The sequence below is a fragment of the Capricornis sumatraensis genome, chromosome 13 (assembly GCF_032405125.1).
Source record: "Capricornis sumatraensis isolate serow.1 chromosome 13, serow.2, whole genome shotgun sequence".
Classification (NCBI taxonomy): domain Eukaryota; kingdom Metazoa; phylum Chordata; class Mammalia; order Artiodactyla; family Bovidae; genus Capricornis; species Capricornis sumatraensis.
This window is the reverse complement of record NC_091081.1, coordinates 41,960,580-41,973,823: the sequence shown is the minus strand read 5'-3', so window position 1 is coordinate 41,973,823 and position 13,244 is coordinate 41,960,580. Positions and strand designations below refer to the sequence as shown.

Sequence of the window (13,244 nt, the reverse complement as noted above, 5' to 3'; positions counted from 1 at the left end):
TATAAGATTGGAGAAGGCAATGGCACCCCACTCCAGTACTCTTGCCTGGAAAATCCCATGGACGGAGGAGCCTGGTAGGCTGCAGTCCATGGGGTCGCTAAGAGTCAACCAGATTGAGAGACTTCACTTTCACTTTTCACTTACATGCATTGGAGAAGGAAATGACAACCCACTCCAGTGTTCTTGCCTGGAGAATCCCAGGGACGGGGGAGCCTGGTGGGCTGCCATCTCTGGGGTCACACAGAGTCGGACATGACTGAAGCAACTTAGCAGCAAATATAAGATATATTGGGTTCTACTATAGTGTAAAGGTAAGGACTCCATTTCTGGATCTTATGGAACAATCTAGTAGGATGTATAATACATTAAATAGCATGGTGCCATAGATAAAGAGATGCCAATTTAAAAAGTAGATAATAATGTCATAATAGACTGTATGGGAAAGTGAGTATTTTTCAGTCTGGAATCATTGGGAGAAGTATCAAGAAGAGGCAACAGTTTAGCTTTGTCTTGATGGATTAGTGTAGTAGTCCAGAAATTAGCCATATGGAGAATAGTTTTTGGAGAGAGTAAACTGTGTGTTAACTGATTGCTTGCTAGACACCTATCTTTAATAACAATCGTCATCAAAATAAATAATTGTTTGTATTCATTAAGTATTACACTAAGCCAAAAAAGATTCCAAGGGTTTTGGAATATTAACTTATTTCATCCTCATAAAAATCCTTTGAGTGAGGTAATAACTCATTGTAAAGATGAGAAAGGAAAGGAAATTTTCAAGTCACTTATATAGATGAAATGGCTAAAAAAAGCCCAGCTAGAATTTTAACTGCAGAGTCCAAATTGTAAGCACAGGAGGCCTGTCTTTATTTAGGTAGATTAAATTTATTGGAAATAATATGAAAGGAAAAGAGAAATAGATTTAGAGGTAAAGGAGAGAGCAGCAGCTTTTTTAACTAGATATTTTGTGTTTTGTGTTCATCTATTGCTCTGAAAAGTGGGTCTAACAAATATATAAATGTCTCAGAACTGTTTCATATTTCTTCGCTTTTCTTTTTTTAAATCTAATTGGTATTATTTGATTAAAACATTACCCTTTTACATTTTGTTTTGCATATATTATCTTGCATGATTTACAGAACAACTTTGTCAGAAAACAGAACAGTTAATTTTTTTTTAGACCAGTTTAAAAAAAAACTCAGGGTCACACAGTTAGGTTGACATGGGTGACTTAAACGTAGGTCTTCAAATTCCTGAATCAATATTCCTTCCATTATGTATCCTGACTCTTCCTTGAATTTCACCCTATTCAGCTAATCAGTGTTTCAAAAATCCATCTTATAATTTCTAAATTGAGTAGTTATTGTTCCCATTCTCTATGATTTGTCAGTATTCATTATCATTGATTATTTCCTTATAAAATACCTATTCCATATAAATTTTTCTTCCTTATCTTGTCAACTTTGAAATTTTAAGGGCAACAAATCATAGAGGCAGGTCAGAACTTGGTTATATCACCTCTTTATTCCTGTGCACGAGACTGTCACATTCTGTACAAAGTAATATTACTCCCTGGAGTCCTGCAGTGCAGAGTTGAAAGACTGTATGGGTTGGTCCTTCCTGGAAATAAGCAGGTTTATATTAACAGTTCAGGTCCTCCAGTTTGCTGGTGATAGCTTTTTTCCTTTCTTACCTGTTCTTAAATGATTTTAGACTTAAAAGTTTCAAAAAATAAACAACTTGAAAATCTCTGTATATTTTTCCTGTAAATTCACCAAATGATACTATTTTGCCATAAAACATTTGCTTTATTGTGACACAGACACACACATTCATATATTACATTGTATATAATTTTACATACACATTGTATATAATGTGTACATATGCATATATGTATATATATATAGGTGCATATATGTGTATGAGAGTATCTTAATATGTTGTCTGATGTTTCTTCATGATTAGATCCAGATTAATGCTGACAGAAGTACTGCAGCAATGATTGTATGTTTTTCTTAGGGCATTCACTCTATAGACTCATGTTAATCTATTTATTCAAATCAACTGATAAAATTAATTTTGATCACTTGTGTAAGGCGGTGTCTGCTAGGTTCTGCACTGTTAAGTTGCTGTATATATCTCCCTTTGTAGTTAATTTGGTTTATTTTTTTTGGCGGGGGGGGGACACTCTGCCAATATGTAGATATCCTATTTCTCATAAACCCTATTTCTTTGAACCCCTCATTAATATCCATTAATGATTCTTGCTTGATATAGTAGTAGCCAAGTGGTGATAGTCTAATTCTATTATTCCATCTAAGTTTATTAATTGGTATTCCATTATGTTTTTATTTATTCCATTTATTTATTTTCACATTTTTAAAATATCAGTATAGATTCATAAAGTCTTATTTAAAAAAAATAATTAAAGTCTTATTTTATATCTGTAATTTATTATTCTTATTCATAATTTTGATGTTGAAATCATCCCATATTTTGTCAATAGTTGCCTCTTTGAGCTAACTTCTGTGTCCTATGAACATATCTCTACATTTTTTGAGTAATTCCTGATTTTCAGGCCATACTGGTTTTCATTTCAGGCTGATTTTCCTTTACAAGTTGTTCCAAGCTCATCTTGTACTTTCTTAGCCACATTCTTGAAATCAACCTGGTTCTATTCAGTATAGAAGGGTATGTAAAATTCACAATGTTGTCATCAGATGGGTTTATTGCTGCAAGGATTTCTTTGGTTCTAGACTCTCAGTGGACAGAACTAGGAAATAATGTGCATGTATTTGTATGTGTACACACCCATTTACCCACCCCCACACATGAATTTGTTTATCTCTTAAAAGCCATGCATCCATATTGATACTGCCAATTGCAGTCTGACAATACAAGTTTCATTTTAGCTTCCTACTTTCTGTGTTTGTAACACTTTTTTCTCTTTGTTTTTTTTTTTTTTTTGTCAGTAAACAACCTGAGCCCCATTTTCTGGCTTATATTGCTTATTTTCACAATGTACATTAAATATTTTAAGAATTGCTAACCTTTATCATAGCATAAATAATCTACTTGTTAACTGGAATTTAACCTCTAATGTATTTTGTTTGTTTTGAGTATGTGAAATGTAACATAACTTAAAATGACAAACCTATATAAAAAGTTATACTCAGTTACTTTCATTATCCACAGTTCTTCCCTGTTTTAATCACCCCATATTTTTCAGTTTCTCTTTACCCTCTGTAGATAATCAACCTTACTAGATTCTTGTTTTTCTGTTTCTTTTGCTCACTTGGGAAAATCTATTTTTTCTTATTGTCGTTTTGCTTTTTTCACTTAGCAGTATATCCACAGAATCACTTTCTTTCATCTCAAAGCTCTTCCTCATTTTTTCTGAATACTCAGTGTTTTACAAACAATGCTGCATGTTAACTTACGTACTTACTATTGGCTGTGTATTTTCAAGGTAAATTCTGTGAAGTAGGATTCTTGAATCAAAGGAAAATGGATGTGTAATTTTGTTATATATTGCCAAATTCCAAAAAAGGTTGAAGAGATTTCATTCACTATCAACGCATAAAAATGATTTTCTCACTATTCTTGCCAACAGGATGTAGTTTCATGCTTTTTATTTTTTGCCACCCTCATAGATAAGAAATGATACATTTGTATGGTTTTAATTTACATTTTTCTAATATTGAATGATACAGAAGATCTTTCAGATATTTTCATTAAGATTGTCTGTTGTCTTTTCACTTTATTTTGTAGTGTTTTTTGACATATATATTTAAAAATTTATGTATTAAATCTTTTTTTTTAATTTATTGCATCTGAATTTTGAGTTTTAGGTATAGAAAGTCTTTTGTTACACTAAGGATATAAGCGAATTCAGGAGGGATTTTATGAATATTTGAATGATTCTGAACCCTATAACTTACATTATTCTCTGAGAGATTACGGTGGGAAATAGGGGCATTATTTAAAACCTCTGCTTCAAAAGTAGCATCAGAGAAGCTGAGAATATAAGGAAAAAATGGCAGCTGAGAAAATGAACAGAGCTTTCAGTAGTTTCATGGCCCATTGGGGACCAAAATTGGAATTCAGGGCCCTTCTAAAGCCCATCCTAGAGGAGAAATCTTGGTAAATACTTGTGACTTTGATTTCAGAACCTGTAAGTATAATGGAGTAAAGATGAATCAGAAATACACCAAATATTTGCAAGGACTTAAACCCAGTTTTGAAGATTTCTATTTGTGATTGTTGTTGTTCAGTCACTAAGTTGTGTCCGACTTTTTCAACCCCATGAACTATAGCACGCTAGGCTTCCCTGTTCTTCACTATCTCCCTCAGTTTGCCCAAACTCATGTCTATTTGAGTCAGTGGTGCCATCCAACCATCTCATCCTCTGTTGCCCCCTTCTCCTCTTGACCTCAATCTTTGCCAGCATCATGGTCTTTTCCAAAGAGTTAGCTGTTTGCATCATGTGTCCAAAGAACTGGAGCTTCAGCTTCAGCACCAGCCCTTCCAATGTGATTATACTAAGATAATCAATCTTCTTCTACCCTAAAAGTCTTCAAGAAATAAAAATAAGCTTTCTTTGAGGGAAGATGACATGTAGAGCCTCACATTATTTCTGAAACTTTTCATATTGTATGTGTAGCATTTAGTAAAAATAATTAGCCTATAAAAAAATAGTTACTATCTGGATATTAAGAGGAAAAAACCAAACAGGCAATAGAAACAGAATCTTAAGATTCAAATTCAGGTTATTAGAAGTAGACTTTAAATAAATGGGGTTACAAAATTCAAGGAATAGGAAATTTTAGCAGAAAACTGGTATCTTTGAGAAGAATTAAATGAAAATTTTAAGACTAAATTTATAACTGAAATTAGTTGCCACTGAAGAGAGTCAGGAAATTGAAGATAGTTCAGAAGGAAATATTCAGACTGAACCATAGAGAGACAAAAGGAGGAAAATTTTAAAAATGTGTAAGGAACACATGGGACATAAAATTCTGATGTGTGTAATTTATTCCATAATGCGAGATGAGAGACAAGATCAAAATTGAGTATAACACTTGAGTTGGTGAAATGGGGTGGGGAAAAAAAGGTGATTATAATTGGTGCAGTCAAATAATAAGTTTGTTGAAATTAAGTTTGTTGAATGACAAGGCTTTTTATATATTCATAAATATTTCCTTTTTAAATCTGAAGTTTTTATTTTATATTTAGAAAATTTTAGTCTCTGGGTGGAATGTTTCTCTTCTATAGCAGTATATGGAAAATCTGTCCAAAGGGTGAAGAATATATTCACTTTCTTAATAAACATGCTTAAAATCTTTATCTGACAAAAATGTAATTGTGATATTTCCAAATAACTACTGCTATTCAGTCTAATTATGTATAGATTCTTTCTGTAGCTATTAATTGTTAAACATCATAATACTCTTTAAAATTTTTCAGTGTAACAAACTTCATGGATTTTAGTTTTCCTTTTGAATATATTGGAAAATATTATTAATACCACTTACTAATAGTTGTTTTTCAATATGTTACAGCTAAACATTTACCATTTTGGAGTTTAAAGGATGACATGGCAAAATTTCGAAGAAGGACTTGCTTCATTTTGTCACTTTTTATTCTATTTATTTTCTCTCTGATGATGGGTTTAAAAATGCTGAGACCAAATAAAGCAGCTTTTGGAGATCCTTTTGGACTTGAGCTTCTTCCAGAAATTCGGCAACAAACTCATTTGACGAAAGGTTTTGATTCCCAAAAGAGTGACAAAATCAGCAGTGAAACAAACATCAAGAACTTAAAAACTGAGGAAATCACTGTGAAAGCTTCCATAGCCTCTGAAGCTCATCCAGAACAACTGCCACCTCTGAATTATTACTTACATGTATTTTATTACAGTTGGTATGGAAATCCACAATTTGATGGTAAATATATACATTGGGACCATCCAGTTCTCTCACACTGGGACCCTAGGATAACCAAGAAATATCCCAAAGGGAAGCACAACCCCCCTGATGACATTGGCTCCAGGTTTTATCCTGAGTTGGGAAGTTACAGCTCTCGGGATCCTTCTGTTATCGAAACTCACATGAAACAAATGTACTCAGCTTCAATTGGTAAGTATTTTAGATATGTATGTGAATGTATCAGTAAATTTTTGTAGAACATTAATTACTAATTGACCTTCCCTGCTGGCTCAGCAGCAACCATTTCACCTGCAATGCAGGAGACAGGGATTTGATCCCTGGGTTGGAAAGATCCCTGGAGAAGGAAATGGCAACCCATGTCAGTATTCTTGCTTGGAAAATCCCATGGACAGAGGAGCCTGGCGGACTACAGTCCATGGGGTCAGAAATTATTAATTAGTCTTGCATTATAAGTTTATAATTTTAAACGTACAAATTCTAGATTAAACTGTTGTTACAACATGTTAACACTAACATTTCTGGGTGTATTATTTTTATTGATTTCTAATTTAATACTCTGAATTTTATAAAATTCTGATTGACATAAGATACGATGAATTCTCTCACTTTATGGTATACATCTGTTTAAATATCACCCCAATAAGAAGTAAAATATTCTATAGCCCCCAAATTTTTGTCTGCTGTTTAGCTCTCCCTACATTCAAGGAAACTATGTATCATATAGAGTAGTTGTTATAAATGTTTTACTATTAAATAAAAATAGAATAATTAAATATTTGTGTGTATATATGTGTGTAGGGGGGAGTCATTTACTCAGCATGCTGTTCTGAAATTTAGTCATTATTGCCAGTCTTATTCCATTGTATAATTATAGCAATTTGTTTCTGCATTCATCTTGGTGCACATTTGTACTGTTTCAAATTTTAGGCATGTAGCATATAATTTGGTCTTTTCTTTAAAAAAAAAAAACTAGTTTGACAATCTCTTCTTTTTTAACACCTGTTTATTTCATTTATTTTAATATTGATATAGTTGATTTTACATGTTTCATTTTGCTATTTGTTTTCCATTTATCACACCTGTTCTAGTCCTTTTCCCCAATTTTTTCTGCCTCTACTTGTATTGAAAATGTTTAGTCCATTTTATATTCTTTTCTGACTTATTAGATATATTCCTTCATTTTATGATTGGTCTGACATTTACAATATGCACCTTTATCTGATGGGAAGTCACAAAGTATTCCTACTGTTTTCCTCTCTTCAACTTTTTCTTCCCTCTAATTTCTGTCCCTTCAGTTACATGTATTTACATAGAATCATGTCCCACAGATAAATAATATAGAAAAATATGTAATTGAGTATATGAAAATTCAACTCATTAATACACCCTTTATAAAACTGTCCCTGATTTGATTCTGTCTTCTTAGTGTCTCTACCACTAGGGCCAAAAGGAGAAACTGAGTGTTCTTAAATTTTTCTGATTCTTCAAAAGGTGCCAACTCACTCTTAAGCTGCTATGGGTAGAGAGACATACAAGATTTTTTCATGAACAAAATAATACAGAGACCTGTGAATCTGTTATAAATCAACTTTGTGCAAGATGACTTGTTTTTCTTTTTTTAATTGAGTATAGTTGTTTTGTAGTGTGTCTGTTGTACAGCAAAGTGAATCAGCCATGGCTGTACATATATTCCCCCATTTTTGGATTTCCTTCCCATGTAGGTCACCACAGAGCATTGAATAGAGTTCCCTGTCCTATAGTAGGTCTCTTCAGTTACCTGTTTTACACATAGTGTGTATAAATGTCAATCCCAATCTTCCAATCAGTTTCACTCCCTCTTCACCTCTTGGTATCCATACATTTGTTCTCTGTGTCTGTGTCTCTATTTCTACTTTGCAAATAGTGCATCTATACCATTTTTCTAGATTGCACATATGTGCCTTGATATACAATAATAGTTTTACTGACTTACTTTGCTCCGTACAACAGTCTTTAGGTCCATCCATGTCTCCACTAATGGCACGATTTTGTTCCTTTTTATGGCTGAGTAATATTCCATTGTGTTTATGTACCACTTCTTTATCCATTCCTCTGTTGATGAAAATTTAGGTTGCTTCCATCTTCTGGCTATTGTAAATAGCACTGCAGTGAACACTGGATGCATGTATCTTTTTGAATTATCATTTTCTCCAGGTGTATGCCCAGGAGTTGGATTACTGAGTCATCTAGTATTTCTAGTTTTAGTTTTTTTAAGGATCCTCCATACCGTTCTTCATAGTGACTGTGTCAGTTTACATTGATACAGTATAAGAGGATTCTCTTTTCTCTATATCTTTAATAACACTTGTTATCTCTTGTTTTTTTGATGGTAGCTGTTGATATAGGTACAAAAGGGTATCTCACTGTGGTTTTGACTTGTAAATATTTTCCAAGTGATTAGTAATTTTTTCATTTGCCCATTGGCCATTTGTAAGTCTTCTTTGGAAAAAGGCCTGGTTTTAGTTACTGCTGCTGCTGCTGCTGCTAAGTCGCTTCAGTCGTGTCTGACTCTGTGCGACCCCATAGACGGCAGCCCACCAGGCTCCGCCGTCCCTGGGATTCTCCAGGCAAGAACACTGGAGTGGGTTGCCATTTCCTTCTCCAGTGCATGAAAGTGAAAAGTGAAAGTGAAGTCGCTTAGTTGTGTCCGACTCTTCGCAACCCCATGGACTGCAGCCTACCAGGCTCCTCCATCATGGAATTTCCAGGCAAGAGTCCTTTTGTTACTGAGTTATATGAATTTTTGTAAATGATGGATATTAACCCCTTATTCATTATATGATATGCAATATAATTTCTCCTATTCAGTATATATCTTTTAATTGTGTTATTGTTGCTTTTGCTCTGTAGAAGCTTTTAAGATTGACATAGTCCTACTTTAAGATATTTCTTTTGTTATATGTGCTTTTGGTGTCATATGCAAAATATCAGTAGCAAGACCAGTGTTAGCAATCTTTCCTGTGTTTACTTCAGGGAGTTTTATATCAGGTCTGTCTTATATTTTAAGTCTTTGATCTCTTTCAAGGTGCTTTTTGTGAGTAGTATAGGATAGACCCAACTTTCTTTTCTGTGTATAGCTATCCAATTTTGCTAGCACCAAAGGATGTTCTTGGTCCTCTTGTCATGTATTAGGTCCTAGAGGTGTAAAGCCAGATTGTTTCTTTGTAAGTTTTCCCATTTCTTAACATCTTTATTTTATGACTACAAATATCCTTTTCAGAATGGCTTTTGGAGCATCCCATAAGAAAGTGAAAGAGGAGAGTGAAACAGTTGACTTAGAACTCAACATTCAGAAAACTAAGATCATGGCATCTGTCACTTCATGGAAAATTGATAGCGAAACAGTGGAAAAAGTGAGAGACTTTATTTTTTGGGCTCCAAAATCACTGCAGATGGTGACTGCAGCCATGAAATTAAAAGACGCTTGCTTCTTGGAAGAAAAGTTATGACCAACCTAGACAGTATAAAGCAGAGATATTATTTTGCCAACAAAGGTCCATCTACTCAAAGCTCTGGTTTTTCCAGTAGTCATGTATGGATGTGAGAGTTGGATTGTAAAGAAAGCCGAGCACTGAAGAATTGATGCTTTTGAACTGTGCTGTTGGAGAAGACCCTTGGACTGCAAGGAGATCCAACTAGTCAATCCTAAAGGAAATTAGTTCTGAATATTCATTGGAAAGACTGATGCTGAAGCTGAAACTCCAATACTTTGGCCACCTGATGCGAAGAACTGACTCATTGGAAAAGACCCTGATGCTTGGAAAGATTGAAGGCATGAGGAGAAGGGGATGACAGAGGATGAGATGATTGGATGGCATCGCTGACATGATGGACATGACTTTGAGGTGGCTTCGGGGGTTGGTGGTGAACAGGGAGGCCTGGTGTGCTGCAGTCCATGGGATCACAAAGAGTCGGACATAACTGAGTGACTGAACTGATAGGTTTAGTAGAAAATTATTTTATTTTCATTTGTTTTAAGGTAATCTTTGGTTCCTATTTTGATTTCTTCTTTCACCCATTGGTTGTTCAGGAGTTTCTTGTTTATTTTTTATGTATCTTTAGATTTTCCAACTCTTTTGATTGTTAGGAGTATAGCTGTCATGGCTTCCTTTTGGTTCCCACCTGAATGGGATGCCTTTTCATCCTTTCACTTTGAGTTTATGGGGATCCTTAAAGCTTTCTTGTTGGAACCATAGAGTTGGCTCTTGTTTTTCATCCTTCCAGGCCCTATGTGCCTTTTGCTTGCTGAATTCAATCCACTTTTGTTTAGAGTAGTTATTAATACTTAAGGACTTATTCAGTCACTTGGTTGTTTCTGACTCTTTGTGACCCCATGGACTGCAGCATGTCAGGCTTCCTTGTCCATCACAAAATCCTGGAGCATGCTCAGACTCATGTCTATCAAGTCAGTGGTGCCATCCTACCATCTCATCCTCTGTCGTCCCTTCCTCCTCCTGCCTTCAGTCTTTCCCAGCATCCGGGTCTTTGCAGTGAGTCAGTTATTCGCATCAAGTGGCCAAAGTATTGAAGCTTCAGCTTTAGCATTAGTCCTTCCAATGAATATTCAGGACTGATTTCCTTTAGGATTGAATAGTTTGATCACCTTGCAGTCCAAGAAACTCTCAAAGAGTCTTCTCTGACAGCACAGTTTCTTCAGTGATCAGCTTTCTTTATGGTCCAATTCTCACATCCATACATGACTACTGGAAAAACATAGCTTTGACTTGATGGACCTTTGTCAGCGAAGTAATGTCTCTGCTTTTCAATATGCTGTCTAGATTGGTCATAGCTTTTCTTCCAAGGAGCCAGTATCTTAATTTCATGGCTGCTGTCACCATCTGCAGTGAATTTGGAACCCACGAAACAAAGTCTGTCCCTGTTTCCATTGTTTCCTCCTCTATTTGCTATTAAGTAATGGGACCTGATGCCATGATCTTCGTTTTCGGAATGTTGAGTTTTAAGCCAGCTTTTTCACTCTCCTCTTTCATTTTCATTAAGAGGCTCTTTAGTTTCTTTTCACTTTCTGCCATATAGGTGGTGTCATCTATGTATCTGAGATTATGGATGTTTCTCCTGGCAATCATGATTTCAGGTTGTGCTTCATCCAGCCCAGCATTTTGCATGATGTACTCTACATATAAGTTAGATAAGCAGGGTGGCAATATACAGCCTTGACGTACTCCTTTCCCGATTTGAAACCAGTCTGTTGTTCCATGTCCAATTCTAACTGTTGCTTCTTGACCTCCATACAGATAGCTAAGGAGGCAGCTAAGGTGGTTTGGTATTCCCTTCTCTTTCAGAAGTTTCCACAGTTTCTTGTGATCCACACAGTCAAAGGGTTTGATGTAGTCAATAAAGCAGAAGTAGGTGTTTTTCTGGAACTCTCCTGCTTTTTCGGTGATCTAGTGGATGTTGGCAATTTGATCTCTGGTTCCTCTGTCTTTTATAAATACAGCTTGAACATCTGGAGATTCTCAGTTCACATACTGTTGAAGCCTAGCTTGGAGAATTTTAAGCGTTACTTTGCTAGTGTGTGAGATGGATACAATTGTGTGGTAGTTTGAACATTCTTTGGCATTGCCTTACTTTGGAATTAAAATGAAAAACGACCTTTTCTAGTCCTGTGGCCACTGCTGAGTTTTCCAAATCTGCTGGCATATTGAGTGTAGCATTTTCACAGCATCATCTTTTAGGATTTGAAATAGCTCAACTGGAATTCCATCACCTCCACTAGCTTTGTTCGTCGTTTTTCCTGTGGCCCACTTGACTTCACATTCCAGGATGTCTGGCTCTAGGTGAGTGATCACGCCAGTTGTGGTTATCAGGGTCATTAATGGTTTTTTTTGTATAGTTCTTGTGTGTATTATTGCCACCACTTCTTAATGTCTTCTGCTTCTGTTAGGTCCATTCCATTTCTGTCGTTTATGGTGCCCATCTTTGCATGAAATGTTCCCTTAGTATCTCTAATTTTCTTGAAGATACCTTCAGTTTCTCCCATTCTGTTGTCCTCCATTTCTTTGCACTGATCACGGAGGAAGGCTTTCTTATCTCTCCTGCTATTCTTTGGAACTCAGCATTCAAATGGGTATATCTCTCCTTTTCTTCTTTGCCTTTAGCTTCTCTTATTAATGGCATTAAATTAAAAGATTTATTAATGCTACCTCATTGTGTGTTGGTTTTGTATTTCCATTATTGTCTTTTCTGCCTGCATTTGTAAAGGTTATTTTCCATGATGGTATGCTCTTTCTCCTCCTTTTTTGTCTTTTATTGATCTGCTCTTGATTTTTGTTTTATTTTTACCAACTTCAGTTCAGTTCAGTTCAGTCGCTCAGTTGTGTCCGACTCTTTGTGACCCCATGAATCGCAGCACTCCAGGCCTCCCTGTCCATCACCAACTCCCAGAGTTCACTCAGACTCACGTCCTTCGAGTCCGTGATGCCATCCAGCCATCTCATCCTCCGTCGTCCCCTTCTCCTCCTGCCCACATCCCTCCCAGCATCAAAGTCTTTTCCAATGAGTCAACTCTTCGCATGAGGTGGCCAAAGTACTGGAGTTTCAGCTTTAGCATCATTCCTTCCAAAGAAATCCCAGGGCTGATCTCCTTCAGAATGGACTGGTTGTATCTCCTTGCACTCCAAGGGACTCTCAAGAGTCTTCTCCAACACCACAGTTCAAAAGTATCAATTCTTTGGCGCTCAGCCTTCTTCACAGTCCAACTCTCACATCCATACATGACCAAAGGAAAAACCATAGCCTTGACTAGATGGACCTTAGTCAGCAAAGTAGTGTCTCTGCTTTTGAATATGCTATCTAGGTTGGTCATAACTTATCTTGCAAGGAGTAAGCGTCTTTTAATTTCATGGCTGCAGTCACCATCCGCAGTGATTCTGGAGCCCCCCAAAATAAAGTCTGACGCTGTTTCCACTGTTTCCCCGTCTATTTCCCCTGAAGTGATGGGACCAGATGCCATGATCTTCGTTTTCTGAATGTTGAGCTTTAAGCCAAGTATTTCACTCTCCTCTTTCACTTTCATCAAGAGGCTTTTTAGTTCCTCTTCACTTTCTGCCATAAGGGAGGTGTCATCTGCATATCTGAGGTTATTGATATTTCTCCTGGCAATCTTGATTCCAGCCTGTGTTTCTTCCAGTCCAGCGTTTCTCATGATGTACTCTGTATATAAGTTAAATAAGCAGGGTGACAGTATACAGACCCCAGGTCAGTAGGTGCCCAACACACTACTGGAGATCAGTGGAG

At 36.1% G+C, this 13,244-nt stretch overlaps 1 protein-coding gene across 1 annotated transcript in view; it reads left to right on the top strand.

Annotated features, from left to right (window-relative positions):
- MANEA (mannosidase endo-alpha) overlaps positions 1–13,244 on the top strand; it is an 80,732-nt gene that overhangs the window by 2,793 nt on the left and 64,695 nt on the right. The window contains exon 2 of the mRNA XM_068985216.1: positions 5,565–6,140. Within this exon, the coding sequence (XP_068841317.1) occupies positions 5,600–6,140 (541 nt within the window). The 5' untranslated portion in view covers positions 5,565–5,599. The remainder of the gene's footprint in view (positions 1–5,564; positions 6,141–13,244) is intronic.